At 38.1% G+C, this 21452-nt stretch overlaps 1 protein-coding gene across 1 annotated transcript in view; it reads right to left on the reverse strand.

The window, feature by feature from the left end:
* Positions 1-21452, reverse strand: part of RAVER2 (ribonucleoprotein, PTB-binding 2) — a 157913-nt gene that overhangs the window by 37791 nt on the left and 98670 nt on the right. The window contains 5 exon segments of the mRNA XM_006879842.1: positions 411-496; positions 3800-3926; positions 4823-5014; positions 9207-9676; positions 11940-12006. Of these exon segments, the coding sequence (XP_006879904.1) occupies positions 411-496; positions 3800-3926; positions 4823-5014; positions 9207-9676; positions 11940-12006 (942 nt within the window).

Raw genomic sequence — 21452 nt, forward strand, 5'->3', positions numbered from 1 at the left:
TATATGATAAAATTAAGAAAAGTAATCATCACCTTCTCAAATAAATGAATTACTGTTATAGCATTGACAGTATGTTTAGCATTAAGAGACATTGTTCACTCATTTGTTTCTTTCTGTACAAACTCATTCAAATTAAAACCACATACACAGGCTTGCTTTGATCTACTGGCTTATATCTATCACACACCATAGACTACTTCTCCATGAATGCCATGTGCAGAGGATTCAAATATAAATACTTGATCAGATGTACCCATTAAGTCATTTTTATATGGTTATACTTTTTACTAGGTTTTTTCCCCCAAAGAAATAAAATACTCATTTGATTCCTTGAGATTGTAAATGCTATGAACAAACAAAATATTCACTCCCGATTTTTGATGCGTCAGTACTCGATGCTATTAATATACCTGGTGTGCTTTATTCAAATGTAAAAATGCGGGGGAGATGGATGGATTCATCAGATGTGGCAAGCTGTGAGGTGTTCCAAGAACTGCTTTAAGAAAATAAAAGTAAAAATTTCACTTTATGATCTATATGGAATTTAAGAATATAAAGCAATCTCAAAAAAAATAAATAAAAAAGGGTAAATGACTATTTCTGTAAGCTTTACACCAACTTATGGGAAGTTCAGTGGCATACGGACCTTGTCATTGGTCAGAAAAATGGTAAGTTCCTTTCCTTGAGATTCAACCCTGGGTTTTGTTGTAAAGTTCCAATGCCTTCTGCTCTCATAGGAAGATACCACACCAAGGTCTACTGTTCTTTAGGGCTGAGTGCTACAGAACTTGAATCCATCTTTTAGTGAGTACAGTACTGCCTCAACCCATGTCAGTTTGTGTTTATAGAATTTTGGTGAAGAACAAGGAGGTTGGAAAGGAGACAAAATATAACCTCCATACTTGAAAGAAGTTTACAGTTCAACTGAGCAGATACTCTGTGCTTTTAAAAATTAAGGGGAGGGGAAAATAACAGTAAAAGAACAAAAATCCTGTACTATCACTGACAAAAGGAATAAATGGTACACTCTTATAATACAATCCTAAGAGTCCATACATCAGGATACATTTCAAAAGAGACAGTTTCAGAATAGATAATATACATATAGAAAGCTAGCACAAGAGTTAGAAAATATATTAAACCATTTAATCTAATCATTATTATTGTTGTGAAGTATCCGGGAAGGGCAGCAATACACAGAATTATCTTTTAATATACAAGTTGATTAGAATCCAAGGATGTCAAAACTTGGAAGACACTTTAAAGAATATCTAATTTAATGATTATAAACATTTGAAATTGCTATAGAACAAACCTGTGAGTTCAGTCCTACTCTAAAAACTCTATTTCAAGGACTTTAATACATGCTAAGGCAGTCTGTTTTGTGTTTGGAAACTAATTCTTAGAAAAGGTTTTTATTAGGAAGCAGGAAAATTTAATCATAGATGATGAAGATTATGTCTCTAGGAAGAGTCACTTATAGGGACTCAAAAACTAAAATTAGTTGCTGCTGCGTCAATCATGTTAGAACTGATTTGGTAAGCAGCAGTGCAGAGCTGTGTTTCACTTTTCTGTAGCTTTGTTCTTCATGTAAATCATCAAGCCTTTCCTCCTAGGTTCTCTGGGTGGATTTATACTACCAAGCTTCTGGTTAGCAGCAGAGCTCTTAACTGTTTGTCTGATCAAATTTTAAGTCCAAAGAGAGGAAGTCTTTAAGATATATCAATTTCTAACGTCTGATCACACAGAGCAAATCAGTATAAGAAATTACAAAGCCCTAGATTTCTCATCTATGCAATCTCCAAAACATTCTGAAAGCCACACATAAGAAGCGTCAAGATGTTTTTAAATTATACATTTTAATATTACATTAATGTAGTAGATTATACAAATTGCAATGGCTCACTTAAGAATAAAGGGAAGGAGGCATTGACATAGATACTCAGTGTATATTTGATGTGGTGGTTGCTATTGATTGCCTTCAAGTTGAGCACGGATCATAGTGACCCTATGAACAAAACGCCTGAAACCCCTCTACAGCTATCGACATTTATCAAAGTTCATAGAGTTTCCGGAGGCATGTTATTTAGGAAGTGGATGCCATTCCTGCTTCCAACAGTGTCTACTAGGACACAAATAGTCACATTACATTCAGAAAATAGTTAACGGCTTTATTGTATTTTTATAAATACAAACCCATTTAAGAAATGGAATGAAGATAACAAGATGCCATTACACACCTATTAAAACAAAACAAAATCTAAAACCATTGTCTTGGGGTCAACCCTCCACCGGTTTCCTGAGCCTGTCAATCTCAATGGGAGGAGACTACTTCATCTTTCTAACACAGAGGTGGTTTTGAAATGCCTTCTACACTACTAGGGGTGCTGGAATGACTAAAATATTAGACCTTCCAACATGAAGGGCTGACCAGGATGTAAAGTAACAGAAACCTTATCCATAAGGGGTGGAAATGCAAAATGGAACAGCCACTTAAGAAAATGGTTTAGCAGTTTCTTACAAAGCTAAACACAGTCTTACCTCATGATCCAGTCATCACATTCCTGCATATTTACTCAAAATGAGTTGAAGACTTACGTTCATACAAAAAACTATGCATTAATAATTACAGATGTTTTCTTCATAATTGCCAAAATCTGGCAAAATATAATACATTCACACAATGGAATATTATTCGGCAATAAAACCAAATATACTACCAAGCCACAAAAAGGCATGAGGAAAACATATGCACTCATTGTTAAGTAAAAGAAGTCAATATGAAAAGGCTCCCTCCACTATCATTTCAGCTGTATGAGATGCTGCCTAAGGCAAAGCGACAGACATTAAAACATCACTTTCCAGGAATTAGGGGAGAAGAAAACAAATAAAGAGCAAAACTTCACTGCCTTCCAGCTGGAATGGACTCACAACTGACCGTCCAGTTGCAGGGAAGTTGCAGAGACTATAAATTGCACAAAACGGACACTGGTGGATTAGAACCGCTTGCCTTTGGGTTGGCAGTGTAACTCCCTATCGGAAAGGCCACCAGAACTCCTTAATAGGAAAAAAGGGAGAGAGAAATAGGTAGAGTCCAAGGGATTTTAGGGTGACAGACTATACAATATGATACTACAATGATGACTATATTAAAGTATCAATTTGTTAATCCCTACAGAAATATACAACGTAAAGAATGAACTCAAAGGTAAACTATGACTTTTAGGAGATGTGTCATCTACTTCCATAAATAAAGACTGACAACTTTGGAAAACCCAGAAGGCAATTCTACTCTGTCTGAAGGGGCCACCATGAGTCAGAATCAACTCAGGGGCAATGGGTTTGATTCGAGCTTGTGTCTGTGTGAGTGGAAGGAGATGGAAACTCTTCATACTATCTGATGAAGTTTTCAGTAAATCTACAATTGTTCTAAAAAAATGAAGCCTATTAATCTTAAGTAAGGGAAGAGGAAGATTTTCATACTTTCCAACAATATGCTGTTACACAGAATAGTATCACAGTCTTCACTAATGTAAGTCATAATAATATAGTATATCAGTCATTATCTAGTCATGAAGGCTTCATATTTAACATCTCTAGAAAAACAAAAAAGAGAGAAATACATAAACAGGTCCTGTCTACCTAAACAGTAAAAACATTATGATCTCAGATTACTGACTAAAATTCACTGACAAGACCAGAATAATTACATGTTTCAGACTAATTTAAATGGTTGGTTTTTATTTAAGTAGCAACAGGTTTAACTTTATGCCAATATTTTATACTTATTATCGCTTACCTGGTTTAACAGCTCGTCCGCATAGCTGGGGTTGCAGAAGAACTTGTAACATGGCAGGGTTGTTTAAACTTTTCATAATTTGTACTGGATTGGGCTCTGGAAGTAAGCCCTTTTGACTACTGTGCATCTTAAAGAAATATAAAAAGAAGAAAACAAGAATAAATACAGAACAGGTAACTTTTTTTCATGCTTTCATCCAGAAATTCTTACTAAGCTAATAAAATATAATTTTTGATAAATGCGTTTGTCTGGCACTGGATTGACTTGGAAATGATACTGAGCAACAGTAGGGTGTAACGGATACCCAGTAATTATGTGTGAAATGAATAAAAGGGGGGGGAATGAGCTGAAATTGGGTTGATCATAATTCCTGAAAACCCTACATGTGTCAGAATACATTTGCTCTCCACATGATTTTCAATGGATGACTTTCTGGGAGGAGTGTCAGGCCTGCCTTCCAGAGTGTCTCTGGGTGAACCTGAACCTGTAACGTTCTGGTTAACAGTGTGTTAACAGTTTCCATAATCCAGGAAAGCAGCAGCAGCCAAACATGGGAGTAGATAAAATACATTTGCTGGAGGGCTAAAGAAAAGGTGAATGAGTAAGTCTAACTTTCTACAAAGCAGGACTTAGGACCATCTGAGCAAGAGAGGAAAGACAGGCACAAACAGAGTGGTTTGTCCAAGTTGCCACAAGAAATGGAAAAGGACTAGTGAGAGAAGAGCTGAAGATTTGCTGGATGTCCTAAAGGGTAAGCTATAACTGTATGTCACACATCTGTACTGGCAACAAGTCATCTAGTTGTTTAGTTTTCTCCAAGGGGACACAGAAGATCAGCTGCAGAAGTAGGTGACTGGAACAGTTCCGAATTATAAACTCTGCAAATCCAATCCAACACAGGGACAACACAGAACAAATGAAGTTGACAGTGAAAGAACAGCTGAAGTAATGAATTATGAAAGGAAGAATGAAACAATATTAAAATTTATTTTATCCTAAGGAGAGGGGGAAATAAAAGCTTACCACACGTTGAGCTGCTATCAATGCTGCTAACGTGCTCCGCCCCGGTGCTCCTGGGGCACAGAAGGACACCTGGACTTTGTTTCCCTTGATGGTCATGCCATCTGCTGCTTGCTGAACTTCTTCAGCATGCTCTGCTGTGTTATATTCAACCACGGCAAAGCCACCAACGTAATTACCTTCATCCTGTGCAAGCTGATATAACACATTCATTAACATGGTTAAAAGAGAAATCCTGGTTTGAGACACTTACTTATAATATAGAACTTTCCCATTCCAGAACAAACATACTGTGATACTGAAAAAAAAATGTATTCTTTCTTTTAAAATAATAGTTTGTTAAAATGTGCAACAAGGAATGTTTAGAAATCTAAGTTCTTTATAAACTTTAATTAAAATCTCAATTAAAAAATAATAGTTTGTTGTTGCTTAGCTGCCATTCTTTTTCAACGCAGGGAGAATGAATAAGACTCTCTCAAGTTTCTTTCCAAGTCTTGGATTGTATAATTTAAGAGGACTTGCAATGTCTGCTGTAGAAAATTAAGAACTGCAGCTTTCAGTATAGATTACACATCAACATGGAAAAAACAAAAATCCTCACCACTGGACCAGTAGTCTACACCATGATAGATGGAAAAAGATTGAAGTTGTCAAGGATTTTATTTAACTTGGATCTACAATCAATAGCCATGCTAGCAACAGTAGAAAATCAGTAGATATATTGCACTGGAAAAATCTGCTGTCAGGAACTTCTATAAAGTGTTAAAGAACAAGGATATCAGTTTAAAGATCAAGATGTACCTGATTTTCAGCTGCTTCATAAGCATCTGGAAATTGGATAATGAATAAGAAAGACAGAAGGAGATTTGATACTTTTTGCATTGTAGTTTTGGCAAAGAACACTGAACAGACAAAAGCACGAACCTGTCTTGGAGGAGGTGAAACCAGAGGGCTCCTTAAAGGCATAGATAATAAAACCTGGTCTCACACTTTGAGCGTGTTATCAAGGGGCTAGTCCTTAGGGGTAAAAAGACTTCATGCTGGCAAAAACAGAATCGGGAAAAAGGAAGACCTTCACCGAGATGGCTTAAATTAGTGACTGTAACAGTGGGCTTGAGCAATGCGGAAATCATGAGAATGGAACAAGACAGGGTAAGATTTGTATCCATGCATAGTCGCTAAGCCTTGTTACTGTGGCTAGTTGCCATCAAGCTGAATACAACGCATAGTGACCCCATGACAACAGAGCTGAACCCAGTCCTCTCCTGTGCCAGCCTCTCAGACACAGTGGAGCCCACAGCTGCAGCCACTGTGTCAGGCCATCTTGCTAGGGTTCTTCCTCTCTTTCACTGGTCCTTTGCAAGCATGATGTCCTGTCCCAAGGAACTGCTTCTCCTACCAACAAGTCCAAAGTATTAGAGATGAAGCTTCACCATCTTTTCCTCCAATGAGCCCACTGAGTGCACTTTTTCTAAGACATAGATGTTTTTTCTTTGGACAGTCCACAGGAAATTCAGTACCAACACAACAACTCAAAGGCGTCAATTACTCTTTTGACATCTCTGTTTATTATTTAGCTCTCAGATGCATAATAAGTGATCTAAAAGTCCAAAACTCAAGCGCACTTTAGCCATCAAACTGGCATCACTGCTCTTCAGTATTTGGGAGAGGTCCCTGCCAGTGGACTAACCAGTGCAATACATCTCCTGATCTCCTGACTGCAACAACTTTTCCCAACCACTTATTTAATTACCTCATTCTTCTTAGAATGCAACTGTACCTTTAAAATCTGATTTGTAAATGCTACTAAGTCCTTTTGGTCTCTTACCTACAAAGTAAATGATTAAGTCTTCAGTCTCTATCAACCTACCAAAAAAAGACGTGAATTCACCAATAAACAAATACAGTAGCTGCTTTATTAATATTTTGAAAACTATAAAAATGGGTTTCACTAATCCTAGTTCAACATGAGGACTTTTATGCATATATACATTATAATCTTAAGTTTTTCAAAAACTAAAATCTTTTCAAGTTATTTTCAAGGAAAATAATTCCATTCGTGTGAGAACCTTACAAAGATGTAAAATCTGACTTGCGATGTAAATAATTTTCTATTGTTGTTGTTGTGAGCCATCAAGTTACCTGCGATGCATAGTGACCTTATACACAACAGATCTGAACTCTGTCCTATTCTGAGCGAATTTCACAGTCTCTGGCACACCTGCCCTCATGGCCCAAGTTACTGTGTCAACTCATCTAATCCAGGGTCTTCTTCCCTGCACTGCGTCTCTCTAATCTCCCAAGTATGAAGTTCTTCTCCAAGGACGGGTCTCTTCTGAGAACATGCCCAAAGTATGTCAAAGTTTCAAAATTGTTGCCTCCAAAGAACAGCTTGGTTTCACGTTCTCTAGGACAGACTTGCTTGTTCTCTTGAAAGTCTGGTATGTTCAATACTCTTCTCCAGCACCACAATTCAAATGATTCTTCTTCCATCTTCCTTAGTCACTGTTCAGCTCTTTGATGCATAGCAAGTAACTGTGAAAAATATTGCCTGGAATCCCCACGCCTTAGACTGTAGACTGACATCACTGCTCTTCAGCATTAATTTGAAATATTTTTGCAAAGGTAAATAGTCAGTAGAAAATATTACAGTGAACATTTTAAAACAAAATGTGAAGCTAGAAAAATGATGCATGATTGTGGTTAGACATCTGGGCTGTTTCCATGGTCTTGTGATGGTGAATAACGCTGCTATGAACATTGGTGTATACATCTCCATTTGTGTCTTACTTCTAATTTTCTTGGGGTATATTCCAAGTAGTGTAATAGCTGTGTCCTTTAGAATTTCTATATTCAGCTTTTTCACACGATGGAATACGATGCAGCATGCAGGAGCAATGATTTTGAAAGTCACTACATAACTCAGCAGGAATTAGAGAGCAAGTAAATGAACTCAGTCCCATAAGGATAAATACTGTGTAAGACCATTATTGTAGAAATAGAAAGATAACTAGTAAAAATGTGTATGAGAATCCAAAGGGGAGAGAGTAGGAGCAGAGGGGTGAGGATGAGCAGGGAGGGGATTATGGTGTCACACAATTTGATGGGTAAAGGAAATGGGAAAGATCCGGTGTATATGAACTTTGTAAGCAAACCAGTATAAAATAAAAATTTTCTTTTTTAAAAAAAGATGTACGATCCCAGCCTGTAAGTATCCAATTCACAGTGTTTATAAATATCACATCAATAAGCCAATCCACTTTCAACAACCAGGCAATGATGGGATAAGAAATCTGTCACAAGGTATTCCAATATACACTTCTGGAATGGTAAATTTGATGCTTATTTTATTGTGATTAAAGGTATAAACAAGAAAGAAAAAGTAAGTTGGAATACTCTCAAACTTCTACCAATCTTATAGAAACTTAACAACATACTATTAAGGGGGGGGTGGGATGGAGGAAAAATGGAGGATAATAAGATAAAGAACATGAGAAGAAGGAGGGTACAAAATGGTAAAGGAAAAAGAAAACAAATTAATGTAAACAAGAGAAAAAGAGTCCACTCAAGTCATTAAAAATTATATGAAAAGCAGTCAGATTTTTTTTAACTATTCATTATAATATAACTGATTTGACGATATCTAAAATTTAGGGAACCCTGGTGGCCTAGTGGCAAGAAGCTGCACTGCAATTCTGAAGGCCTGCAGTTCAAGTCCACCAGCTGTTCCGCAGTAGAAAGATGGGCCATCTTCACTCATGACTCTAATTGCCTCTAATAACCCTTCAGAGGGTCAACTATGGGTCGGTTCTGATTCAGTGGTACACAACAACAATTTCTAAAATTTCTCACCAGTTTTTGAGATCTTCTCTACATCCTCACCTACCATAACTCCATTCATATGCATTCTTTTAAAAGCTTGTACTACTTTTCTATCTCCTACTGTTTCATACAACATAACAGGGTTTGCAGTAATTCACTTGCTTATCATTGTATCCTATGAAATTGTCCTGAAATGAGATAAGCGTGTTATCGAATTTCTGACAATTAGCATAGTGCCTGGCACAGAGAAGATGCTAATTAAAACTTAGACAGATGAAAGGATCAGTGGATGAAGAGACAGACAAATGGAAGGCAAGAGAAGGTGAATATATACTCGACAATTTTGTTAAGACATAAATGTGTAACAAAATTGTCTGACCTACCAACAGAAGCAATTAACTTAAAACGTTCCCACAGACTTGAGTCTTCATTATAGACGATAGCAGAATTAGATTACTCACTGTGGTATTTACAGAGTCGTGATAAATAAATCTGAGAGTGCAAGCAGAACAGATACATCCAACCGTAATTTGAAATTTTTCAACAATATTTAAAAAATACATACCTGGCAAAACACAGGCTTATGGATACTGGAAAAAAAGTGCAACAGCTCCTCTGAATCTCTGTAGTCACTAGGGAGTTTATCTATACAAAGGCACTTGGAATGAATGAGCTCTGAGGCCAACAGATTCACATCCATCCACTGTGCAAAGAGAGCAGACGCTCCCAACTGTTTACCCAATAGCTCCAATCTAGCCTTTGCAGCAAAGTCTTTTTTCATGTATTCCACAAATCCATAGCCCTTGGAGTGGCCAGTAACTTCATTGTAGACCAGGAAACATCTTTCAATATTTCCATAAGCACGGACAAGTTCTTCGAACTCCTCTAATGTAAAAGAACTGGGCAGGTTGGTAATGCACAGCAAGGCATCGGTGGGCTGCAGCTGAACTACTAAATCCTTTCCTCGAAAGGAGAACTGATGAAACATCTGAATTGCCTTCTGAGCTTGCTCCCCATTCAATAAGGTAACAAAAGCTGGAAGAAAAGAAAATTAATTCAAATGTTTCAAGATCAGTGTTTTCAATATATGGCCATGACTCCCAGTAAGAAATACCTTTTGTGTCTATGCCTCAAACATACATATATACGCATACATGCACACATATTTGTGAAACAAAAGTATCATGAAGTACTACTTACACTTGCCATATGAAATAGATTGATATTTTCTATTCTATTTCATTATATATGTATGTGTGTTTCTTAATGTTTATACTAGCCTCATCCTCCATTAAAGTAATTTCATGCTCAGTACAAAAAACATTAAGAGTGACATTGTAAGATCCCAAAATACTTTGCTGTAGTTGTTTTTCATACCTTTTATCTTCTCCTTACCACTGGACCAATAGGCAACATCGTAAGACATATAGAAAAGACTAGTTATCAATGATTTCATTTTACTTGGATCCACAATCAATATTCATGGAAACAGCCATCAAGAAATTAAAAAAAAACATGTTGCAATGGGAAAATCTGTTGTCAAGGACTTCTCCCAAGCACTAAAGAGCAACAATGTCAGAATAAGACTACGATGAGCTAGTCCAAGCCATGGTATTTCACCTTCCTATGCATCTGTGAGTTGGACAATGAATAGAGGGTCAAAGAAGAACCAAGGCCTTTACACTGTGGTGCTGTAGAAGAATACTGAATATACCATGGACTGGCAAAAGAACAAACCAATCTGTCTTGGAGAAAGGGCAAACTATTTGCTCATTAGAGACAAGGATGGTAAAGCTTGGTCTCACACCTTTTGAGCATGTCTGCCAGTCTTTCGGAAAATATGTCATGCTTAGGAAGGTAGAGAGTAAGCAACAGAGAAGACATGATGGAGCTCGTGGCAACAGCAAGACACGGCGAGATTCAGATCTGGTTTTCAAAGAGCCACTACGAAACATAGTCAATGGCAGCTCACAACAGCATAACAACTATCTTTTCCAAATTCTTACTGGTAAGTTTTTACTTTGCCATGTAATAACAGTTTTTCAAGTAACAATAAAGATCCAAACAAAAAAAGATACTAAAGTTCCCCAAAAGAGGCCAATTCTTTCTACAATATAATTTACACACTTTCTTAAATCATGTTAATTACAATGAAAAAGCAAACAAATTTGGTGTACTTTTTGACAAAAATGATGGTGTGAAGAAAGCACAGGCTCTTGTTTTGAATCTTCATAAAGCAATTAAAAAGTATCTGTCTTCTCTAGCTAATTAAGTTATTCCAGCATCAGGCAATAAATATGCATGACAAATTGTAAAATCTAAAGAATGCTACAAATATAGGTGTGAAATCAATAAAACATGCAAAACATGGTTTTATATCTGATAAAACTTCAGCCATACTTGTTTATCTATTATTATAAAAAACAAAAATAAAGGATAAAAATATCTTGAGCAATTTTACAGGAGCCATTCATGCCATTCATTAAAATAAAGAACATATGACAATCCGTAAATCACAAAAAAAACTGATCCTTAAAAAACTTCACCCTCTCTTCTCCAACCTCAAATTTTCCTCTTCCTCCCCTCTCACCTGCCTCCACTAATCTCTCAATCTGAACATACAATGCAGTTGTTCCGTATGAGCCTTTAACCCACCTAAATCCAACTATAACAACATGGCAAATATGTACACAGCAAGAGAAAAAAAAGCTAGCATTTGCATGACCTGGACAACAATGGCTATCCTTCTGATTCTTCTCTCTAATGATCTCAGTGCTCACGTGGCTCTGAGATTGTGGGAATCTCAGCACACCAAGTGTGAAACCAACATTTAAAGAGATCAGATGTTTCATTAAACTTCGGCCCCCACATGCAAAGCAGGTCCCACCAAAGGAACAACTACATCTTCTAAAACATAGAAAAATCACCGTCGTAGTGGTGGTTTGTTGTTTTTCCATTCCAGCAATGAAAAAGTTTCATTAGAAAAATCCTTGCAGGGGAGATATAGAAGGTAAGGCAGTGGTAGCCCATGACTCTGAGAAAATTAGTTTTGATGGGTATCATGTCTATGAAGAATGCTCATTCATTAGAAAAACTCCCACATCTCTAATAAATATATATTCATCTAAGTAATTTAAGTTTTAATTTACTTCAAGGAAATTAATAGCCTAAGTAACATTTACATGATTGAATACATGTTAAGAGACTAGTTCAGCAAAAAGAGATTACCTTTTTTTATCTATAATGACTATATAGGTAGAACAAAAATGAAATTAGATGCACAGATGTGAAATCTTACCTGTTCGTTTATTTCTGTCCACATAACAATACTTTAACTCATAGTCTTGTAACAAATCATGAACTTCCTGAAAGAGACAAAATCATTTCAACAAATATAAAAATATATAAATAAAAATATAAATAAATAATATAAAAGCAATTAGTGGATAATCTAGTATCAGCCTACTATCACTAACATCTCCAACCACCAAGAGTGTTTACTGTGGGGTCTAGAAAGCTGAAATTGTTAACAACCTCAATCTTTTCCCATCTATCATGGTGATGCCAGTTGGCCCAGTGGTGAGAATCTGTCTTTTTTATGTTGTGTTTCAATCTATGTTGAAGACTATAGTCCTTGACTTTCTACAGCAAATGCCTCAGGTCCTCCTCAGTTTCAGCAAGAAAGGTTGTGTCATTTTCTTAACACAGGTTGTTGATGAGTGTTCCTCCAATCTTGATGCCACATTCCTCCTCATAGAGCCCAGCCTCCTAGATTATCTTTTCTGAATATAGATTGAAAAGGTATGGAGACAGGACACATCCCTGACATACTCCTTTCCTCATTTTGAACCATGTAGTGTTTCCTTGCTCTGTTTTTTATGACTGTTTCCTGGTTCAAGTACAGGTTTCACATGAGCACAATAAAGTATTCTGGGATTTCTGTTCTTCTCAAGCTTAGACACATTTTGTTGTGATCCACACAGTCAAATGCCTTTTCTTACAATGTCCTGCCCTCCAAGTATGTGGCTGCTTAAAATAATTGTAGATTTCCTCTTTTCCCCTTATCCTTCTTGTTAAAGTGACAGTATTTGAAAACAAGAACTGAATTTTACATATTTGTTGATTATCTCTACTGTTTTCTATAAAGTACGCCTCAAATATACATTAAAGTGAATTTAAGGGCTTTGTTTTTCACGGATATGTTGACACTGAGATTTTTACTAATGATACACAGCAAAGGTAGTTATTCTTTCCTAAAGGAACTAAACTATCACAGAGGTAGACATTCTGGCCTCAGACTGGAGAGTTAACATAAACATACTCTATCCTGTACATGAATAAACTAAACATACACAAGTACACAAGAACTCCTTCTCTCTGATTGCCTATCAAGTCAGAACAGACTCACGGTTGAGTCTCTAGTGGGTTTCCAAGACAGAAAACTTCACAGGAGGAGACTGCCCATCTTTCTCCCAAGAAGCCCCTGGTGGATTCAGCTTTTAGGTTAGCAGCACAATTCTCTACAGTTTGTATCACCAGATCTTTCCTGAAAAGGACTAGTCTGCTAAAAATAGTAACAGAACTCAAAACACTTGTTACCAGCAGCCAGGAAATTAAAAGATGAACTGCACTGGGAAAGTCTGCTGTCAGAGACCTCTCCAAAATACTGAAGATCAACAATGTCAGTCTGGAGAATAAAGTGCGCCTGGTCCAGGCCACGGTCTTTGCAATTACTTGCTATGCACTGGAAAGCAGGACAATGACTAAGGATGACAGAAGGAGAGTTGAGCCTTTGAGCTATGGTGCTGGAGAAGAGTACTGAAAACACCATGGCACCACAACAAGATATAGGTAAATAATCCAATAGAAAAACGGCACAGGATATGAACAGGCACTTCACCGAAGATGACATTCAGATGGCTAACAAGCACATGAAGAAATGTTCAAAATCCCTAACTCTAAGAGAGATGCAAATTAAAACAACTGTGGGATATCATCTCACCTCAGTCAGAACTGCAAAATTTAACAGAATGCTAACGAGGTTGTGGACAAACTGGAACCCTTATTCACTGCTGGTGGGAATGTAAAATCATGCAACCACTGTGGAAGGCAGTATGGTGCTTTCTCAAAAAGTTGCAAATAGAAATACTATTTGACCCAGCAATTCCACTACTGGGAATATACCCCAAAGAGTCCATAACTGACATCCAAGCAGATATATGCACAGCCATGATTATTGCAGTTTTGCTCACAATAGCAAGGAGTTGGAAACAATCTAAGCGCCCATCAACAAACAAATGGATAGAGAAGCTGTGGTACAGTCACACAATGGAATACTATGCTGCATTGAAAAACAAGGAACTCATGCAATATTATTCAAAATGGGTGACTCTGAAGGACAGTATGCTGAGTGAAGTATCTCAGTCACAAAAGGACAAATACTGCATGGTGGCATTGTTGTAAAACAGGATTGACCTGAGGTTTGGGGAGAGACTGAGAAAGATGGGTTCAATAATGTATACTGCATTGAAACAGATGAGGGAGAAAACTGTTTAAAAGGGATATGTGATTAGGTATTTTTGTCATGACAGGAGTCTAGAGTGAAGGCTACATGGTGGAGTAGACCTGGGGGAGGGTTTGTAAAACAATGAAAGAATTTTTCTTTTACTTTTCCAAGAGAGTAGGGTTCTGGGGGGAAGATTCGGAGGGGAGAAATGTGCAAAAATGAATGAATGGAAATCCAAAGCCTCTGTAAATTTTTATTGAAATTAATAATAAATTTAAATTAAAAAAATTAAGTTAGAGTAAGGAAGACAATGGATTTATAACTGCTCATGCTAATAACACTATATCATGGCATGGAGGAAGAACAGTGGAACTGTATCCACATTTACAATATTCTTCTTACCAAAACCATTTATGGAAAATAGGAAGTGCATTGGAACATGTATCTGTTATTTGTTATATATTTGTTTAAATTGTCCCCTCTTCTAACAACTGGGATCTAGCGGGAAGAGAAAAGACCAGAGAATGGTCAAAATTATTGGGGCAGTTCTTGCTGTCAGTTTAGGGCCTGTGTCAGGAAAAGGAAGTCTTACTCATCAACAGTGCCACCCAAAGGTAATAAAGGAGGTCAGAATTGCTTCCACTGTGGAAAGCTGGGCCACTTCAGTAGACAGTGTCACAGATGAGAGCCACAGATAGGTAAGGGAGTAGAGAGGAAGCTCCCACTCACTTGCTTTAAGGGTGGATCTGAAGGGCGGCCCACATCAGGTCCTCATGGCTGACAGGACTGATAGGCCCCAGCTCCCAGCTGGAAACAAAGGAGGATGCATCAACGATTCAGATCCCCAAAAGAGCCATGGTGAGCATTAACATTACTGGTAAGTATATTCATTTTCTCCTGGACACAAGAGCCTATTATTTGGTCCTAAAAGCCTTCTGAGTTCCCAACTCTTCTCACTATTTCTTAGTTGTTGGAATTGATGGAAAACCTCATAAGCAGTTCCTTACTTCACCCCTGCCTTGCATGTGGACTTCCAAGCTACAAAACAACCCAGTGATAGATGGAATTTGGTCCATGACTTAAGAACAATAAATGACATAGTGAGCCTCTTTAAAAAAATAAAAAAGAAAACACCATAGACTGCCAGGAGAATAAACAAGCTCGTCTGGGAGAGGATGAGGTTGGCTGCTCCTTGGAGGCAAGGATTCTGAAGCTTCATCTGACATACTTTGGACGTGTTGCAAGGTGAGATCAGTTCTTGGAGAGGGACATCATACTTGGGAGGGTGGAGGGACAGTGCAGGAGAGGAAGGCCCTCAATGAGACAGAATGATTCAGTGACTGGGGTAATGAGGGTAGGTGTTATCAGAGACAATAAGATTGGAAGAGGATAGGGCAGGGTTTGGGCTGTTGTACATAGGGTCACTATGAGTCACAAGCAACTTGACAGAACATAACAACAACAATTACATAGCTCCCCTTTATTTAGCTTGTCCTAGATACCAGTAAAATTAAAAAATAAGGAAGCTAAAAAAATAGAGAAGTAACTTACCTGCCATGGTCATATACACTAACTTGCTAAGTAGAGATGTGTTCACACTCTCACATACTCTATATGCGATAGAGAGAGCTCTGGTAGCCTCGTGATAAGAAGTGGTGGGCAATCTCAAAGACAGAGTGTTCAAATCCACCAACTGCTCTACAGGAAAAGGATGGGTAACCTCCTCCCATGCAAGTTACTGCTTCTGAAAACCTGCCAGAATGTCAGCTTTCAGTTGATTTAATTTGACAGCACACAATGACAATATGTCATACTGTCTTATTCCTTCCAAAACTAATTTTAACAATAGTACTTTACTACTAATTATTGCAATAAACAGAATTACTGGGGTCATAATAAGTGAGTATGAAAGTAACATGGAAATATAAAACTAGTAAGTGGGTAGTCATGAGCTGAGAAATATCTTCCCCATTAATCCAATGTAAAGGGCAAAAATGAGCACTAAAATAGATAACAGCATAAAAATACAATGCTGGTTTGATGGGAAAATAATAATCACTATAATCAGAAAGATAAAGCTACTCATAATGCAATATTCTCTATTGTTGTGTACTGCCGAGTCAGAACCGACATATAGCTAACCCTCCTGCGAATCTTCAGAGGCAGTAAATTGCATGGAAGGAAACTGCCCATCATTCTCCCTTGGAGCATCTGTTGGGTTCTAAATGCATCTCTTCAGGATTGCAGTGCAGCTTCTTGCCACTAGGTTACCAGTGCTCCCTACAGTCCCTATGTGAGTCACTGTTGTTGTTGTAATGTACCGGCAAGTCGCTTGCAACTCGTAGCGACCCTATGTACAAGAGCCTAAAACCCTACTCTATCCTGGGCCAGTCTCACCGTCTCCGACACACTTACTCCCACCAACCCAATCACAGAATCAATCCATCTCATCGAGGGTCTTCCTGTCCTGTGCTGGCCCTCCACCCTCCCAAACATGATGTCCCTCTCCAAAGACTGGTCGCTCCTTGCAACATGCCCAAAGTATGTCAGACGAAGCTTCAGAATCCTTGACGCCAAGGAGCAGCCCGGGTTCACTCTCTCCAGGACATACCTGTTTGTTCTCCTAGCAGTCCATAGTGTATTCAGCACTCTTCTCCAGCACCACAGCTCAAAGGCATCAACTCTCTTTCTATCATTCCTAGTCACTGTCCAATTCTCCAATGCATAGCACAAAAGCGAAGACTATAGCCCGGATCAGGTGCACCTTAGCCTCTGGCCTGACATTGCTCTTCAGTACTCTGGAGACGTCTCTCACAGCTGACTTTCCCAATGCAATTCATCTCCTGATTTCCTGACTGCTGGTACCAAAGTGTTGACTAGGAATCAAACAAACTAAATCTGTTAATCTCAATCTCCTCACCATGCATACTGATGCTGCCAATTGGTCCAGTGGTGAGAATCTTTGTTTTCTTGATGTTGAGCTTCAATGTGTATTGAAGGCTGCAGTCCTTGACCCTCTGCAGCAAGCGCTTCAGATCCTCCTCAGTTTCAGCAAGCAGGTTGTTGGGGAATCTTCCACCAATCTTGATACCACATTCCTCCTTGGACAGCCCAGCATCCGGATGATCTGTTCTGCATACAGTTTGAAAAAGTACGGAGACAGAATATATCTCTGGCAGACCCCATTCCTGATTTTGAACCATGTAGTGTCTCCTTGTTCTGTTCTGACGACTGTCTCTTGGTCCAAGTATAGGTTTTGTATAAGCACAATCAAATGTTCAGGGATTCCCATTCTTCTCAGGGTCAGCCATAGCTTGTTGTGATTCACAGAGTCAAAAGCCTTTGCATAGTCAATGAAACACAGGTAGACATTCCTCTGGTATTCTCTGCTTTCTGCCAAGATTCATCTAACATTAGCTATAATATCCCTAGCTATAATATCTTACAATATCTTAGCTATAATATCTTCTAAATCCAGCCTGCACATCATTGACACATTGCTCCAGTCATTTTTGGATAATTTTCAGCAGAATCTTGCTTGCATGTGATATTAATGATATTGTTCGATACTCTCCGCTCTCTGTTGGGTCATCTTTCTTTGGAATGGGAACAAATATCGATCTCTTCAGTCAGTTGGCCAGCTGGCTATTCTCCAGATTTCTTGGCACAACCGAGTGAGCACATCCATGGCACTATTAGAAACATTTTTACAATAATATATATCTGCCAACTTTATAAAATATTATTTGTGCTGGCCCGGTGAGTCATCAGCCGACCCACCCACACAGGGACCGATCCTGAAAGGAGAATTGGCCTCACTCTCCCTCTTGCCATGTCTGGCTCCTCTAGTGTTGTCACTATGAAGAAAGTGGTTCAGCAATTTAGGCTGGAATCTGGGCTCAAGCTAGTGGAGGCTTTCCAGGCAGCTGCAGATTTGAAACAATTCTGTCTGCAGAATGCTCATCATGACCCCTTGCTGACTGGAGTATCTTCAAGTACAAATCCCTTTAAACTCCAGAAAGTCTGTTCATTTTTGTAGTAAAATGAATCTTTCAAAAGCTTCCTAAACCAGTGAATATTCAAAGGAGAACTAAATACGAAGCCTGTACAAAAGCTTAACCCTACAAGACATGTGCCATCCTATACAGATTTCTACTTTTGTCAGTTCTTAACTCTACCTCTCTGATTTTTCATGAGTTTTTATTTCACAAGGTTAGTAATTATTTTATATACACTGGTAGCTGCATATAATAAAGTCCTTGGTATAAAAAAATATTATTTGCAAGGCCTTATAGCCCCCTATGATCAAGACAGGATCTGATACCACCCTATAATCTTCTTAATTAGGCAACATCCATTCTCCCAGAAGTCCTATGGCTTCCATAACATCAGTCATTCAGTCCCAAGCCTACATCTTCAGCTCTCAGGCCAAATACACACAACCACCCTATCAGATCTAGAAGCAACTTGTCTAGACCCAAGAAATTGCAAATCTTCTCCTGAAGCTGGTACATGGGATTTGGACTTGAATCCTCCTAAATGCCAGACAGACAACAGCACAAGAGAACCAGAAGCAGTGTGTGGTACAAGACATCACAGAAATTACTTGTGGACAAAGCTATCGTATTAGAGGTGTCTGGGGAAGGGAGAGCTTGACCAGGTAAGAGGCAGTGCAAGGAACGGTGATGTAGCAGGAAAAGGGAAGAGACAAGACACACGTGCGTGGGAGGGGGGTGGACAGTGAGTGTATTGGTAATTTCTCTAAGGAAAGTGTCTTTCATCTGCTTGGTAAAAATCTTGTCTGTCAGTTGCACTGCAATCCCAGAGGCGCATGGTTTGAATCCACCAGATGCTCTGCTGAAGAAGGAGGGACAATCTCCTCCTATACCAGTCAGATCCGATTTGATGGTACATACACAAAAAATAATAAAATAATTTTACAAAAAAAAAAACCTTGTCTATCAAATCTTGTTCTAACACTAAGCATACAATTTAAGACAGATTAGGAAGAAAGATTGGCCATCCACTTCTGAAATACAACACACCTTTGAAAACCTTATGTATAGTAGATCACACTTAGAGTAGACTAACAGATATGGTAACTGTGGTTGAACCCTCAAATTTGGAAACACAAAGGAGGAGGAACAGTTGTAAACAGAAACTAATGACTGGGACATGGAATGTGAGAAGCATGAATTTTGGAAAACTAGACATTGTGAAGAAAGAAATGGAACACATAAATATTAACATTTAGGTATTAGTAAAATGAGATGACCAATATACAGATAATTTATATATTACTGTGATCATTTTTTACCTTCTAAGCTTCAATGTTTTCTTGGACTTATAAACACATACAACTGCATGAAGAAAACTTAACTCTCTAAATAGCACAACATACATATCTTGCCAATCATTTAATTTAATACTATATAGAAGGCTGTGTGGTTTTGTTTGAAGGGATCCAGTATGTAATTTTAGTTGCACAGAATCTAATCTTTCATTTCACTGGTTAACAGCTGTCAAATGCCAGATAAAGAAAACATGATACCACTCTTCACATTATCAAGTACCTGTAAACAAATGACAGTCAGCTAAGAGAAATGTCTGAGAGACCTTGCGTATTCAAAGATGCATTCAGCAGCTTAGAAATGACATTTTGAAAATACTCAAATTTCTAATGATAACTTTCCTCTGTATCAATACTGTGTGCACAGTCTGCCAACTGGTAAACTTTACGAGAAAAAAAATAAAAACAACCAATTATTTTTTTTTCTCTCCTTGCTCTGATTGTCCTGACTCAGGCAAAAGTAGGTCACCCTCAATTTGAGCCGCAGTAAGTTGGCCAAATTAAAAACTTAAAACCTGGAAAAGAGTCCTGAAAATAATTTGCCAAAATCCTACTATGCTCTGACACAAAGCTGAAAAAGATTAAAAATAAAGCAATCCCCTTTTATGGTATTTCTATCAACTTACAAAGGCATTTTAAGCAAAGCAGCAGCACCTTTGATGAAACTGTGTTGCCCTCAGTATCTGTTACAATCTTCCTAAAGTAATAATAAAGGCTAATCACAACTGTTCAATATTAAGAGCTTTTGTAACCTCATTCCAGACCAGGTTCACTATCATTCCTTGAAATCAAATGATCAGATTTGCACATATGAAATGTTTTCTGGGGTGAGAGCAGCTTTCTGCTCAAATAGCCAGCCCATGGCCTCCTTGACAAATGTGAACTAACGATTGTTCCAGCTGGTCTGAACTTCTTCCTGAACGCAATCTAGAGGGATGAGGCTGGGCAGGGGAAGGGGGGATCAACCATGGAGTTGTGCAATTTGATGGGGGGTGGGGGGAGGTGAGGGAAATTGGAAGAATCTGCTCTGGAAAGCAATGCATTCGAATTTTGTAAATAAACTAGTATAATAATAATAAAAAAAAACCAGCTACAATAACACTCTTACAAATTTCTTAAGTCTTTTATTGTAAGAGTTTCTCATGAAGTTAAATTCCTGGGCTATACACATGGAAACAATTAACTTTGTAAGAAAGTGCCAGGTTGGCTGTGCCAATTTAGAGTACCATCAGTGGTAAGAGTACCGTGGATTCTGTCTTTTCAACAGTTAATATTACTAAACACAAAGTTTTCTCAAATGAATGCAGATAAAATTCAATCTTATTTGTCCTGACTTGCACTTTCCTGATTTAATAAGTTTATTATTAACAAGGCAGGGAACTAGGGAGCTCTGGTGACCTAGTGCAAAACGCTGCACTGCAATCCCAGAGGTACATGGTTTGAATCCACCAGATGTTCTGCTGGAGAAGGAGGGGCAATCTCTTCCTGTACCAGTCAGATCCGATTTGAAGGTACACACAAAAACCTTAAAAAAAAAAAAAAGCAAGCAGGGAACTCTGGAGGCATAGTTTGTAGGAAGTTGTACTGTTAGCCCAAAGTGGTACCTCTCTGATGGTTTAAACCCATCAACAGCTGCAAGGAAGACAAGATGAGCAATCTCTTCCCATGTGATTTACTGAAGGGTCAGTTATGAATCAGTTATGATTTGAGAGCAGTAAGTTTTTTGAGGTTAGTAAGATAAGGCATATTTTCATGTCATTCTTGCTTCTTAAAAATATCTTCTTGGTGCAACCACTATAGAAGGCAATATGGTGCTTTCTCAAAAACTTGCAAATAGAAATACCATTTGACCCAGCAATTCCATTACTAAGAATATACCCTAAAGAAACCAGTACTGCCACCCAAGCAGATATATGTACACCCATGTTTATTGCGGCTTTGTTCACAATAGCAAA

This window comes from Elephantulus edwardii, unplaced genomic scaffold (assembly GCF_000299155.1).
Source record: "Elephantulus edwardii isolate Elephantulus edwardi_28Jun2011 unplaced genomic scaffold, EleEdw1.0 scaffold00005, whole genome shotgun sequence".
NCBI lineage: Eukaryota > Metazoa > Chordata > Mammalia > Macroscelidea > Macroscelididae > Elephantulus > Elephantulus edwardii.